Source organism: Sorex fumeus, unplaced genomic scaffold (genome assembly GCF_029834395.1).
Source record: "Sorex fumeus unplaced genomic scaffold, SorFum_2.1 ptg000098l, whole genome shotgun sequence".
NCBI lineage: Eukaryota > Metazoa > Chordata > Mammalia > Eulipotyphla > Soricidae > Sorex > Sorex fumeus.
The window spans coordinates 65,552,172-65,567,803 of record NW_026606155.1 but is presented as its reverse complement, the minus strand read 5'-3'; the positions used below and the strand labels follow the sequence as shown (position 1 = coordinate 65,567,803).

General features: G+C 37.8%; 1 protein-coding gene across 2 annotated transcripts in view; it reads right to left on the bottom strand.

Moving 5' to 3' along the window:
• Window positions 1-3,594: 3,594 nt before the first annotated feature.
• Window positions 3,595-15,632, bottom strand: part of PRKD1 (protein kinase D1) — a 324,330-nt gene continuing 312,292 nt past the window's right edge. For both annotated transcript variants that reach the window (XM_056134138.1, XM_056134139.1), the window contains 2 exons: window positions 5,343-5,428; window positions 3,595-4,577 (listed from right to left, as the gene is read on the bottom strand). In XM_056134138.1, coding sequence (XP_055990113.1) covers window positions 4,359-4,577; window positions 5,343-5,428 — 305 coding nt within the window. In that variant the 3' untranslated portion in view covers window positions 3,595-4,358. The remainder of the gene's footprint in view (window positions 4,578-5,342; window positions 5,429-15,632) is intronic.

Below are 15,632 nucleotides of genomic sequence, written 5' to 3'. Positions count from 1 at the left end.
TAGCAAGAAGGCATATTTGTTATAAAATACTGGAATACCTGATAAAGATTATCTCTAAACACTACAATTATTATTTCTTCCTAATATTGCATTGCTCTCTATTTAATTATTGAATTTCTTTTTTCAGTCTCCGTATTACTCCATCCAATTCTATCTCGAAATATTCCCTTATGTTTTCTTTTTATTCTGAATAAACTTTTTATAGTGATATTTCTCCATTTTTCTGGCCTAAGTTCATTTTATTTCTCATCATTTTCCCAAGGATCTGAGTTATTGTAATAAACTTATTGTAGACTTTGACATGCAAGTTTTTACTTTAAACTCTAGGATTGTTCAATGAATCTGGACACACAGTACAATACTTTCTTAGATAGATTCCTCAAAGTTGGTGTGAATATAATATTCATTAAATTATTCAACAAAACTGTTCCTTTTCCATGGATATTGCTTCTTCTGATCAATGGACCATTAAAGTTAATGTCTAGGATTCATCCTGGATTCTTTTATGTTTTTTTGGTTATTTTTGTAACTCCATGGTGCTAAGGGATCACTCCTGGTGGGAGTTGGTTATTAAATTATGTTTTGCTGTATGCAAGGCAAGCACCTTAACCACTGTACTATCACTCCACCCACACATCCTGGACTCTTGAATTTAGAAGCCATCAGTAATTTAGTTTTATTTTAGTTCGATTATTAACATACTTTATATAGACCCTTTCATTGGGATTCCTGTTTACTATGATTTTAGTCAAGTCCCCATCATCACAGTTGTTTTATTAAAGTAGTTCAAATGGTCTTTGGTCCATTACTTGTTCTGTTTTCAATCTAGATTTTTTCCCTATTATGTAGAACTGAGTTTTTGGTTCTGTTTCCTCTTCTACATAAAGAGGTTAATAACGTAACACTTCAAAAAATGAATTTTCAAGTTCCACAGAGACACCTAATAGTGACAAACCATTGGAAAGATAAATTGTTCTCTCTGCTTCTCCCTGAGTGTAAATAGTATCTATAGTCTGAATATAATTCAAATGTCTCAAAACACACAAAATTCTTTTATTCTTTTATAAAATAATTTGATTTAAAAAATATTTTTAATTGAATCAGGGAGATACAAATTACAAAGTTGTTCGTGATTGGGTTTCAGTTATATAATGTTCCAACACCTGTTCTTTCACAAGTGTACATTTCCTACCATCAATGTACCCAATTTCCTTCTTGATCCCTTCCCTGTCTCTCCTCTTCCCTTCCTCCCCCCACCTTTCCTTTTGGGCCTTATGGTTTGCAATACAGATACTGAAAGATTATTAGGGATATTCCTTACCTACTTTCAACACTCTTGAGTTGCTGTCCAAAATCATCATTTTTCAACTATTATTGGTATTACTGTCACTGGTTCCTTCTCTTAATTTCAATTGACCCCACACACACTTGTGGCAAGCTTCCCACCATTGTTCAGTTCTCCTGAACATGGATATTAGTCTCATACTATGTGTTTTATATCTCACAAATGATTGCAGTCATTCTGTATTTGTTCCTCTCCTTCTGACTCACTTCACTCAGCATGATACTCTCCATACAACATATAACATTCTTGCATATTTTTGTTACACAGTAGTAGTAATTCGATGTAATTTCTGTCATCTTGCTACAGAAACAATAGTTCACATTACCCACAATTTCTATGTAAACTTTAATATTAGACTCCCTTTATCCCTAGTGTATGCATTTCTACTCAGATGCTTTTCTCTTCAAGAATTATTTTTGTCTTTTTTTTTTTGAGGGTATATTCTACGAAACACTTTGGAAGCCTGGGGCCACTCTCAAAAATATTCAGCCTGGGACCAAGCAATAGTGTAGTAAGTAGGATATTTGTTTTGCACTTGGCTGACCCAGATTCAATCCCTAGAATCCCATATGATCCTCACGCATATCCAGGAGTAATACCTGAGTGCAAAGCCAGAAGTAACTTATGGTGTGGCCCCCCAAACAAAAACAAAAACATTCAACTCTGTTGTGTACTCCTGATAGTTCAGTGCTTAGGCTGGCAATGTGGTGGCACTCAGAGTAGCAGACTGAGGGCCATTATGGCCACATCGAGTAGTGCTGAGTGGTCCTCAGAACCATACCTAGCAGTACTTGGGCAGGAGAGGGCACGTAGTAGGGAAATCAAGTCAGGAACCAATGTATATCCTGTATGTGTTCCAGCTCTTTGGGCTATTCCCTAGCTGTTTTTACATGTTTATATTTCACTTCAGTACCTGTTTGGGTATTACAGAAGGAATCCAGCTATGATTCTAATGAATCCCTGGTGTATATTGACTAAACCAAGGAAGCTACAATATTCTGACGTAAGCTTCCGAGTGTCCTGTTTAGCTTGTTTTTCTGTTGTAAAGGTCCCCATTTTAATTAGAAACCAGATAAGATGAAAGACAAAGGCTTCACTACACTTGAAAACATGCATGTATGACTTCGAAATAAAAAAAACTAAAATCTATACCATTAGACTTTGTCAGCTTTAGTTTTTTGGTACAATTTTAGGTGCCATGATTTATAATGCTGTTAATGGTAGGGTTTCATGCAAAATACATTCCAGAACCACACCTCCATAGTGTCCATTTTGCTTCCCTTCACCATTGTCCCATTGCCCCCCTACCCCCACCTCCCGCGCAACCCCATCCTATCCCACTATGTAAGATTCCTACTGAAAACCCTTTCTCACTTTGTTGACTTTTGGCATTTATAATTTCTTATTTTTTTTTATATCCCACATATAAGAGATAATCCTGAACCTCTCCTTTTAACTAACTCCATTCAGTCTGGTACTCTCCAGATCCATTCATATTGTAGCAAACCACATGCTTTCATCTTTTTTAGAGGGCCACACCCACTGATGCTCAGGGACTGCTCCTTGTTCCACACTCAGGAATTATTCCTTTCAGTTTTTGAAGGCCGAATGGGATGCTGGGGATAAATGCTGAGTGGGCTGCATGCAAGCACTGTGCTTGCTCCAGCCCTAAGTTTTGTATTTTCTTATAGCCTAGTAATATCCCACAGATGAACCATCACTTCTTTATTCAGCCATCTATACTTGGACACTTGAAGTGTTTTTAGATTTTGGCTATTGTGAATAGTGTTGCAACAGAGGTGTGAGGATGTCTTTTCTGAACATATTTTTGGGCCACTGAGGGAGATGACAACAAGTTTGGAATTGCTGGGTCATATGGCAGCTCAAGTTGTAATTTTTGAGAAGTATTCATACTGTTTTTCAAAAAAGGTTGGAACCTGTCAACATTCCCTTCAGCAGTGGAAAAGTGTTTCTTTCCCCTAACATTCATAAGAACACTAGTTGTGTATGCTCTTTGTGATATGTGCCAGTCTCACTGGTGTGATATATTTCATTGTTGTTTTATATTTCTTTGATGACAAGTGATGCAGGCCTTTTTTTTGAAAAATACCTGTTAGCCCATCTGAACATTTTCTTAGAGGAAGTCTCAATTTGTCAATTATCCATAGATACCAATGATCCTAACTGGCTCCAAAATACTAAAGTAAATGACACACTAAAATAAAGCAATCAGATGAACATATGTTGAGAAGAATATTTATTTGTTGTTACTGAAAAATACACAAAGGTAAAAGTTTTCCTAGTTGCTGATTCTCCATAGTCCAGTAAGATACTGTAATAAAGACTGAAAATACATGTTATATAAGGTGGTTTACATTTCTAAGGCATTTAGGCTTAAGAGCAATAGGCATGCCTAGCTCCTTTTATTTGAGTTTAAATATACAGAGGCACCACATACAGGAAAAGGATTGGGTACTGTACAGAAAATTTCCTTCTTGCATTTCTGTCTTTGAATCATGTATCTATTCCCTTCATTGCCAATTATTCATTTATTTTTTCACATGATTTTGGAGTTGTTCATAGAACACCGGTAATAATCTACTCTTCAAGAGTTTGTTTATAATGACATCACCAATGGGACACACAAAACAGAACTACTTCATGGACAGGTTCTGTAGACTCTTACCAAATTGAGGTTCCAAGTAGGAAAAACACCAATTTGCAAAGGCACAGTGGAGACAGGTTTAATGCATTAAATATAACATGAATCATTCACAATAACAAGTTTAGTGTTTCAGGGAACTTTTGTTAATACAACACAGTTGGTCATACAAAATACAAATGCTTCTGTTGATTTGTCTTGGCAAACTCAGATACATCAACAGTGCTAACAGTTTAACAGCTTTGTTCTCATCTGACAGAAAATAATGGCAGTTCTGCAAGGCAAATGTTAAACCTGACCGTATGTATTTATTAATTCCACAGTGTTTTGACAGATTATAGGGGATGGAACTCAGAGGATGCTGACACGCTCACTGAGTGCTTTCATCTCCATTTCTTCAGTCTCAGGACTGTCACTATGGCTAGCACTTGGGTTGATCAGGTGTGTGGGGTACTGCATGCCCTGCTCGCCTGCATACTGCTCCCACCTCAAGTCGTCACTTTCATGGGTGATATAGCGTTCCCCAATCTTGCATTCCAGCTCTCGTAAATCTAACCAGGTCTGATAATCCTGAGTAAGAAATTCCAAAATATTACCATGGTGATGATTAAAACATTAAAACACTTTCATATGTTTTCAAGTTGTTGTCAGTTCCCACAACCAGTGAGGTATCTTTTCCTTTTACTTTGTGCTGTGCTTTCATGAAATACCCTGCAGTGACAGCATCATAACCAAAGCTCACCACTTCGCCTACCCTTAACTGCAAATCTATATAGTTTATAGCCTGTCATGCATCAAAGAGGTGATTAATGCCTGTAGTCAAGCAATTAAAAATGTTGGTATTCATCTGAAAAGTAAAGCCTGCAAATAGTGGTGCAGTATTTCAGAGTGCTATTTTCTCCAACTTTAATGAAATATGAAAAGGAACAAATTCAGAAAACAAACATATGCATATACTTTATATTTTCCATGATTTGTTCCATGAATGTTAGCTTAGAATTTAAAAATACAGCATTGAGACAAATACAGTGCATGACCAGATGGGCATCAATTTGGACATTTATCAGGATTACATATACAGATGCTCTTAAAATCTGGTCCCTGCAGTTTTGTTATGACTTTTAGTTCTTTTGGTTTATGGTACTGGTAGAAAAAAAAATACTAGGAAAAAAAAAAACTAAACTGATATTATGTCCTAATGTTGCATGCATTTTGGCAAGAAATATGATCTTAGAACTATACTTTTAAGATAAGAAAATGTCATGTCTAATATAAAAATATGTAAATATTTACAAGCCATTTCATTTTACTGAGAAAATACCCAATGTTTTTTACCTGTAGCCAAGGGTGACTCAAGGTCTTATCCACACTATACCGCTTTCTCATTTTCACTTGCAGTAAGTTATTAATAAGATCAATGGCTGAAAAAAACATAAATATTGGTAAAATAGATGACACATTTAAAACATATGCAAACTCTAGTGTATTTCACATCTTCTCTTTCACACAGTTAAATGCAACTTAGTGATAGAAGGCAATAGAACCTGAGGAAAATTCCTCTTGAGATTTCCAAAATCTTACCCTTCATTTTTGGTGTTAAAAATGGAACTGGAAATAACTGTATAGAAAGGAACATAACTTTTGTGAATACTTTGGTAATTTTATTTTAATTATGAGTATAACTTTTGTGAATACTTTGGTAATTTTTTTTGGTTATAAAGTTTTCTAAAGTATAGTTATGTTTTAGTAAATGACACTGAAATGTTTTTTACACTCATGAAAGAATGAGAATATTCAAACAAAGGCATTTACTAATTTTCATAAGAATCAATACACATAATGGGGTTTATAATTTATAATTTAAAGTTAAACATCTGAATACCATGTTTAGAAGGAAAAAAATGGATAAAACATGGGCCATGACAAAAGACTAGAAACTAAAAATCTATTGCCCAACTGGAAAAACTTTTGTCTCTTTCAATTTGCTTTAAAAATAAACAACCAAGGGGCTGGGAAGTTTCTCAGTGGAAGAGTTTCTCATATATGAAGCCCTGGGTTTGACAGCCAAAGTCGCAGTATAAGCAAAACCAAAAAATGATACAATGAACCTAAAGTGATACATATATTATTAATAATTTTTGAAAAAGCTGAATAAAAAATCATATCAATTCATTATTTTCTCAGGGAGAGTAGAAAAAATGTCTAATGAAAATATTTTATTAGAAACACAGTTTATCCAACTCAGGGATTTGCCTGTGATTGAGACTCTGAAGGGGATATAATAGAATTTTTTTTCTTAGTTATCTAGCTCACAGGGCAGTTTGCTTAACAACTTGATCACTTGATCACTTGATGTCCTGTTACTCATCGATTTGCTCGAGCAGGTGCCAGTAACATCTCCATTCATCCCTGTTGCGTGCTAGTGTAGCCCAACGGTGTCTGCTCATTCTAGGAACACAAGGAGTCTCAAACCAATCGTTCAGGGTCTTGACAAAGAAGTCTGACCATCTTGTAGGTGGGCGGCCATGCAATCTATTGATGTCTCATGGAATCCAGTTGGTAATGGCTCTAGTCTAGCAATTGTTTCCAAATCGCATTATGTGTCCAGCCCATCTGATATTCGATGCCCTGGCAAACGAGACAGAGCGCCTGATTCTTGATCGTCGATGGAGGTCAGAACTCTGATTCTTTCTCTCATTTGAGTGAAGTGTGATACTCCAAGCATAGCTCTTTTGATTCCTCTTTGGGAGACCCAAATAGCATTCTCATCCTGTTTTCGTAGGGCCCACGTCTCTGATGTGTATGTTAATGAAGGGAGAATGGTGGACTTGAAGAGATGTGCCCAAAGTCAGAGGTTCTTCATCCTCTTAGCTATTTCTTCAATGTACTTGAAGGTGTTCCAAGCCACTCTCTTCCTCCTGCGCTACTCAGGTGCCAGGTCATTCGTCATATTGACTTCTCGACCTAGGTATACATAACTGTTGCATTTGGAGATGTTCATCCCATTGAGAGCGAATGAAACGTCAGGAATGAGACTGTTTCTCATAAACATTGTCTTCATGAGATTCAGCTGTAGTCTGACGTTTCTACATTCACAGTCAAAGTTGGCCAGCATTTATGCTGCTTGGCTAATGTTTTGTGTTAGTAGAATGATGTCATCAGCAAATTGGAGGTGGTATAGTTGCCGACCATCTATCTTCACTCCTATCCTTTCCATTCCATTTGTTCTCGAGGGTGGCACTGAAGAATTTCAGTGAAATGGTATCACCTTGCCGAACGCCTCTCTTGACTCAGATGATCACTTCCTTGTAGAATGGTGAGATCCTGGTAGTGAATCCATAATACAGCTCATGGAGGATTCTGATGTATTGAGTTTGAACACCCTGTTTGGCTAGCGCCTCGATGACCGCTTCAGTCTCAACAGAATCAAAGGCCTTCTTTAAATCAATGAACGTTAGACAGAGCAGCATCTTGAACTCCCGAGAAACTTCAATGAGCTTGGTTATCATGTGGATATGGTCAATGGTGCTGAATCCTTTTCAGAACCCGCCTTGCTCGCATGGTTGTCCTTCATCTAGTGTTCTGCCATTCCTATTCAGAATAGGATGACTTAAGTGAACAGCTTGTAGATGACATGCAACAGGCAGATTGGGCGACAGTTGCCAATATCGTGGATGTCTCCCTTCTTGTACAGTAGTACAGTCCTGCTGGTTTTCCATTGGGATAGAACCTTGTATTCAGACAGGTAGCGTGTGAAGAACTGAGCCAGTATATTGATGAGTACTGACAGCAGGTGTTTCAGGTGTTCGGGTCTAACCTTGTCTGTGCCAGGTGCTCTTTGTTTCTTTACCGACAAAATGGCGTGTCAGATTTCGGAAGGGAGAACATTGGGTACGGCATATCTATCCTGCAGAATTTGATATGTGGGCAGACGGATGTGTCTATCGCAGAGATCTGAGTAGAGGTCATAGATAATCTTCTCCATTGCCCTTCTGGAAGATGTGATAGATCCATCAAGACGTCAGAGGGCAGTCATCTTGGTCTTTTTGTTGGCGAAGAACAGGCGGGCGTTACGAATGCTTTTCCCGGCTTCTACTGTATCAGCCAGCACTGCTTCTCTTCTCTCTGCGGTCTTCCTTGATCATTTCTCTGCACTGCTTTGCGAGCTCGGACATTCGCTTGAGGTTTCCTGAGGCTTGCACTAAGCCACGTTGGTGAATGAGCTCTAGAGTTTCGAAGACAGATGTCTTTTCTCTCTCTTGGTGTTCCTTGAATAATCGTGGAGGTGTGCTAAACAACAATACCATGCAACCGAGTCCTCAATTTCACATACTTAAGTGTAAAGTTGAGATTTCTATACTCACTCAATATAATGGTATATATTTGTAGTATATACCATTAATTGCTCTATTTTATCAGATGCATTATGAATCCCGTTCATGCTCATGATAACTGCACATACTTGATTTTTTATTTGAGTACTTTCTTCCCTAAAAAGAGCTTAATGAAATCTCCAATCTAATGGAAGTATTCAAATTTCACTAGAGAATTCATTACCTCCTTAATACTTACCCTGGTTGTTATACTTCCTAAGAGAAAAATCTTTCTGTCAAAAATTGTCTGTCATGGAGGCAGGGGGAGGGTGAGAAAGGGGGCATGGGGCGGGGAATGTGCACTGGTGGAGGCATGGGTGTTTGATCATTGTGTGATTGTAACCCAAACATGAAAGCTTGTAAATATCTCATTGTAATTCAATAAAATTTTTAAAAAAAGCAAAAACCAAAACAAACAAAAAATTTTTTTAATAATTTTGGTAGCTGATACATTTTTTGAGTAATTACCCCAATTTCCAAAACTACCAAAGTGATTTGGACTATACAATATGATGCACAGACCTGAAAAAATACAGTCATGGGAACTCAGTAACTACCAGGAACAAAGATTGCTTCATTCAATTAGAATCAGAATTCTTTTTATGAAGTGAAAGTGATTTCTATAGACTTCTCATAATCTAGACGTGTGCATTTCTGATGCTAATGTTCCGAGTTTTTATCTGCCTTGAAAGAAATAGAATCAAACACCTAAAACTTCTTTGATTGAAGAAAGGAAACACAATAGCACACATTTAAATGCATGTGTCTACACTCGTCCTTAGCCAGGACTTTAGAAAACACTGTACTTAGTACAATTTCAAGTTCCAAGCATGTGTTCTCAGAAAGCTTTTCAAGTATAAGTTCTCTTGGTGAACTGTGTATTGGGTATGTGCTTTAAAACATCCATTCACATGATTTACTCACTGGTGAGTAAAGTGCACCTTCCATTCTGGCTGCTGTGAAGTCACACAGCAAAAATGGAAGCTGAGGGGTAAAGGGAGAGCTTATGTGCTACTATAAGCATTCCACGGCATTACGCTTCCCTTGTCACTGCAGGGAATAAATACATGCTATTAATTCACTCATTCTGCTTTGAATTCTATAATTAGGAAGGTAGGAGTATAGTAACCCAACAAAAGGTCTGGTTTGTGCCCAAATGGGCCCCAACAGTGAGACACACGGCCTAATGGGGAGGGAAGTACTGCTAGAGGAGAAACTACAAATGTTAGAGGGAATGGAATAGGTGAAGATGAAAAAAGTGTTCTGCTGAATGAAGCATACAATCACATATCCGATACAGCCACAGTAGTCAGGCGACCTAAATAAGCACAGCAAGGTAATGACAAGTATTTCCAAGAGAAAACACTGAAGGATGTAAGGAGAGACTGAGAGTGAATACGTGTGTGTGTGTGTGTGTGTGTGTGCGTGTGTGTGTGTGTACATACAACATATTCTGTGGTTCTTCGCAGCAGAAAAATGAAATGATAAACTATGCAATATTGAAAACCATACCTAAGTACTAGGAAATGATGTTATTTGAAAAATAAAAAGTCTACCATTAGTGTTTGATAGCTTCAACCTAATTGTTACTGTCAGGCTAACATCAAGTCCCCCAGAATCCAACATTAACCTCAACATCCAAATGTCCTGTAGCAAACATTTTTAAAAGAAACTAAAGCATTTCAGAAGTGTTTCTTATTGACCATGTTCCTGAAGGATGATATATATCATTCAATTATTTCAGTGTGCATACACACACAGAGCACTTTGTTTATTTTGTTCAATGGTTAGTATTCAAAGAACATTCACAATGTAATTAGACTCCCCCTCCTATGATAGGGGATAATTCTTTTAGTTTTACCCCACTTCCAAATGTAATAAGCCTCTCTGCTACCAATCAACGCATTTGGAAACTTTTCTCAAGACAGTGCCCATACACAGAACTTCATGACTCTCTCCTAGACCTGCCAATGCTATAGCAACCAATCATTCTATGAAGATTGACAGGTAAGCATGTTTCCCTATAGAAGAAATGCTACATTGCTTTTACTATTACCACTGCACTACTACTACTATTTTATTTTTTAGACCACACTTGGCAGAGACCAGGGCTTACTCCGGGCTCTGTGCTCAGGGTTCACCCTAGAGGTCTTTGGGGGACTATACACAGGGCTGGAGACTGAAATAGGCCTGGCCATATAGAATGTAAGCACCTTAAGCCCTGTAAGTATTTCTCCTTTAGAAATGTAATTAGCTAATTACATTAGTTAATGGAATATTAACTACTTAGTTAATATTAGTTAAATTATTGTCACTGTCTGTCACTGCCCTCCCGTTGTTTATCGATTTATTCAAGCGGGCCCAGTAACGCATCCATTGTGAGATTTTGTCACTGTTTGGCATATCGAATACGTCACGGGGAGCTTGCCAGGCTTTGCCATGTGGGCGAGATACTCTTGGTAGCTTGCCGGGCTCTCTCAGAGGGGCGGAGGAACTGAACTTGGGTTGGCCAGGTCGGCCACACGCAAGGTAAACGCCCTACCCACTGAGCTATCACTCCAGCATTATTAATTGATATATATTAACTATATTAATATTGGTTACATTATTAATATTAGACACATATTAGTTAATAGGATATCATCTTTTCTAAAGGATAATATTATAGGAGTCATTTTTATCCAAAAGTTTTATTATGGTTAAGACACACGAATTGTTCTGTTTTGTTTTGGGGCTACAACCAGCAATGCTCAGGGATTATTCCTGTTTCTGCACTCTGGAATCACTCCTGGCAGTGCTCAGACACATCGATTTTTTGATAATGCTAATTTTACCAATCCTGAAGTTCTGTTTTAAATAATAAAATGCAACTATTCTTGAGTAATAGATTTTATGTAAATAAATACTGGCTAATATTGACTTTTAGTAATTTCCCTCTAAAGACCAGGAGGTGTTTTCTAAATATTTGCAAACTATTCAATCATTTATCCTAGGATTTTGTCAAGGGTAAATATTTGTGTTCTTGTTGAATGATTTCAGAATTCACTCTTTCCCACTTCTAGAAAATCAGAGAAGTCTGGCCTGTTTTATGCATTTTGGTATCTATTTTAGCTCTTTTATTTATTACAAATTATTCATAGTAGTTTTAAGAGGTCAGGTAAGAACATCAGACACAATGTCCAATTCTGAACATTTGTCCTATTCTATAGCTGCTATGAAATGCCCTCTTTGGATGAATCCACTAGTTTCAGCAGAGTGCTGTGTGTAAAGGAGTTCCATTACAGGAGAATCCAAGAGTTCCATTACAGGAGAATCCAAGAGCCGAAGACTGCTGGACTGAAGCAGCTATAGGTGCCCCAGAAGGGAGCTAAGAGTTAAGATTTTTTAAAAAGTGCACATGGGGTTGCGGCTGAAGCAATAGCACAGTGGGTAGGGCATTTGCCTTGCATGCAGCTGACCCGGGTTCGATTCCCAACATCCCATATGGTGTCCTGAGCACCGCCAGGAGTAATTCCTGAGTACAGAGACAGGAGTTACCCCTGTGCATCGCCAGGTGTGACCCAAAAAGTAAAAAAAAAGTGCATATGGGATTTTAACTCCAGTTTCCAAACTCAAATCAAGATACTGGAATCTGATCTAGAGAGAATGGCACAGGGCATGCTATTAGACTTCCGATAAGGGGAGGAGGGTGAGAAAGTGACTACAGAAGGAAACAAAATAGGGTCATCTTTAGACTTTTCCTCAAAAATAAAGGAAATAGGAACACAACTCAGCAGTGGGAAACATGAAAGAAAGAAGGAAAAGGACGGTGGAAAGGAAAGGTGGCAGGAGGAGTCCAGCAAAGGGGCAGGATACAGTTGTCCACTGAGGAGAGGGAAGACATCTGCCAACTCTAGTTTATTTGCTACCCCATGAAGATTTGAATCTCATGAGAAAAGGAATATTTAGAAAGAAGGGACTGCTTCAGAAATTCTGGCCCTTCTGCTCACCACCACAGATTGTGGAAAGCACAAACAGCCAAATAGCTGCCTCTAATGAGATGGAGTTGGACTGCAACATTGTGCTAGGCTCTGCTGTTGAGAGTAAGGAGATGCCATTTGGGTTTGGGGCCACACCAAGTTCAGAGCTAGGGGGTTGCTCCCAGTGGTGCTTGGGGGACCATCAGAGGCAGGAACAGAATCTGGGATTCTACTTGCAATGCACATGCTTCAGTTTGTTTATATCCCTGGCCCCAACAGATGCCACCCTAACCAGCACTAGTTAAGTTAAACCCCAAGTTTTGCAGGAAATCATACTCTTCTATTCTTTTGTGTCAATCCTTGTTATTCATACCTTGCTTCCCAATTAACTATCTGTTTCAAGTCCTTCTCTCTGCCTCCCCCTGCCCCCATCCTCAAGAAAACAGGAGTGGCTCATTCTCCTATTTGCAGTAAATATGATACCAACAATTTCAGGAAGATGATGGATTATTTTCTAACAACGCCTACCTATTTATTCTGGGAGTTCACTTTCCAAATACTATTCCAAGAGTTGTGTTCTCATCTTTATCCTTAAACAATGTCTTTGTTTCTTATAATTATTATTAAGTTGTATGAAGACCAAACTCTGAACACTGTAGATAGTCATAATGGGTCAATGCGGAAAGTCTTTCCTTTTTCTGGTTGAAAAAATTTGAAACAACTGTATGGTTTAAATTTTATGTTTGGAAGATTTCCTGTACTTATGAGCAATTCTATAAATTAGAAAGAGATGACAAAGAAAAGTGTTTTCTATGTCCAATTAAAAAATGTATGTTATTTTTTGCTACAATTAATTCTTGGCTAATACAGTTTTCTTCACCTTAGCTTCCTATATAGCAATTTCTCTCATGTCCCATGAGCTGAGAGACTAAAATCTCAGGAAAATGAACAGAAAACTTTATCAAATGTTCTCTTTTGCCAGAATAGGCATTTCACCAGATGTTATGATAGCCAAAGAGGTTCTGTACAATCTGCTTGCAGGTGCACAAGTAGATTTGAACAAAACTAACATTGAATGGCATATGCAGGTGTTGAAAGGCTTTATGTTTCAATATGAAAGGAAACATTCTTACATAGTGTATATAGCATGGATTCCATTTTGTCCTCATATCAAAATATGGAATTATCTTTGAAATTGTAGGAACCATATTGGAGTCATTCTCTACTTCACAGTGAATGTCATGTGAACGAAACAATAGGTCCTGTGTATGTAGAAGCTACATTTGCATGTACCACTGCTATAGCAAAATTGAATTGTATCCAAATCTTGAAGAAAATCAGGGAGTTGGATGCAATTGGTATTTTTAATTGGTCTCTAGATTGTACCTCACTGAGCTTAAAGATGTCTTATCTTTAATTATCTTAACATAAACTTGTCCCCTCCTATTCTCCTGATCCTCAACTTCACACAGATGTGTATTTATTTTGGCAGAAAAATTTTAGGACTGTTTCAAATAAAATGTATCATTTGTCGTATCTGAAAAATTCTCCTAAATAGCATTTGGGAGATTAACTGCATTGATTAGAAATTTTAAATGTCCATTCACAACTCTAACGTTTAAAATACAGATTTGGTACATGCAATTTGTAAAATTTTGAATAAATATTTCCCTAGATGCCAGGATCACAGGATCAATTATTTCTCAGAGAAAATCAGAAAGATGCTGAGAATGTTTGCAAGAAACATAGGGTTTGTTTTAATTTTTATTAGAGGAGAAAAAATGCCAATGAATCCCCTAGCGGTGACCTGTTTAGTCCCAGGACTTCTCATCTTTAATTTCCCCATTATTCTTTCTCCACCTCCACATGATTTATGTGCATATTTTCAAGGTAAAATCAGATCACATGTATCCTAGTGCTGATGGAGTGCTCACCTGTCAACCTGAACCCCTTGGCTTCAAGGGAGTATTTTTTTTTCCATTTCCACTCCACCTTACTGAGTCTGCTGCTCAGTTCTCCCTTTGGTTTGCTTCATGCTGATGGTAAGTTGTGTATTTATTTTAAAAAATCATTTTGCAACCCTTCACATTCCAGCTCTCAACCTAGAAAGCTGTTGCCCAGCAACACTGACTGGGACGTTCCTCTCAGGGGCTAAAGCCAGAGGCTGCCAGCAGCAAACAAGGCTGCTGGAAGTCATCATCTCACTAGTTCCTGAGTCAATTACTGCAATCCAATGAAGTGCAAGACCTTTAGAGACCCAGTTGCTGTTTCTCTTTCACCAGTTCTCTGTAGAAATTTATTCTATCAGTGCTTATTCCCCGGCTTACTTTCAATTTCATTTCCCTCAGAAGACTAGCACTCAACCTTGGAAATGAATATTTAATAAACAGAAGCCAACAGCAATCTCTCAGCTAAAGTCAAAGCGATTCAAAAATTAAAGCAGATATCAAAATGTTCTGATACTTGGGGTTATTTTTTCATTACATATTCAAATCTTTTAGAAGGTTTTTCTCTCTTGTTTTGGGGGCCACACCTGGTGGTACTTGGGGTTACTCCTGGTTCTGCACTCAGGAATCAACCCTGGTGGGCTTGGGGAGGGGACCACATAGGATGCCAGAGATCAAGCCCCGGTTGTGCAAAGAAAGAGCCTTATCTGCTGTACTATCTTTTTGGATCCAGGTTTTTTCTCTTTTGAATGATAGTACATAAGCCAAAGATCAAGTGCAAATCTTTAGAAGAGAGGCCTCAGGTACTGGTATTTCTATGGGTGGATAAGTTCCCAGGAATTTCTAATATGTGTAGGTAGAGTTGAGAGTGAATGTGCTCTGTAGTGCTTCTGTGAATTTTATTTCACACACACACATACACACACAATGGACACACAATCTCTAGTGCCTAAAGTTGGTAGATCTTCGACAGGCTTTGAGTGTCTGTATTTTAATGGCGTTCAACGGCACCTTATGAAATTTCAGTAGTAAGGAGCTAGAGATATGGCAATCCTGGAAGTCGCTAAATGATAACTTAATGTTGTTCAAGCGACCTTAGAACAGAATATGAAAGTCGAGAAAAGTATCTACCATCAGTCCAATATTATTTAGTATTCTCAAATGAAGATGTGGAAAAATATAGGTTAGTTTCTACTTAAAATGTACTAAAGGAAGAGCAAATGTATTGAATTATACAAATAAATTAATTCCACAATAACTACAGTATGATAACAATTAATTCAATTTAGGTTTCACCTCCCCATCCTCATCCAAAATGGCTGAAGTGAGAACTAGAAAATCTGGCTT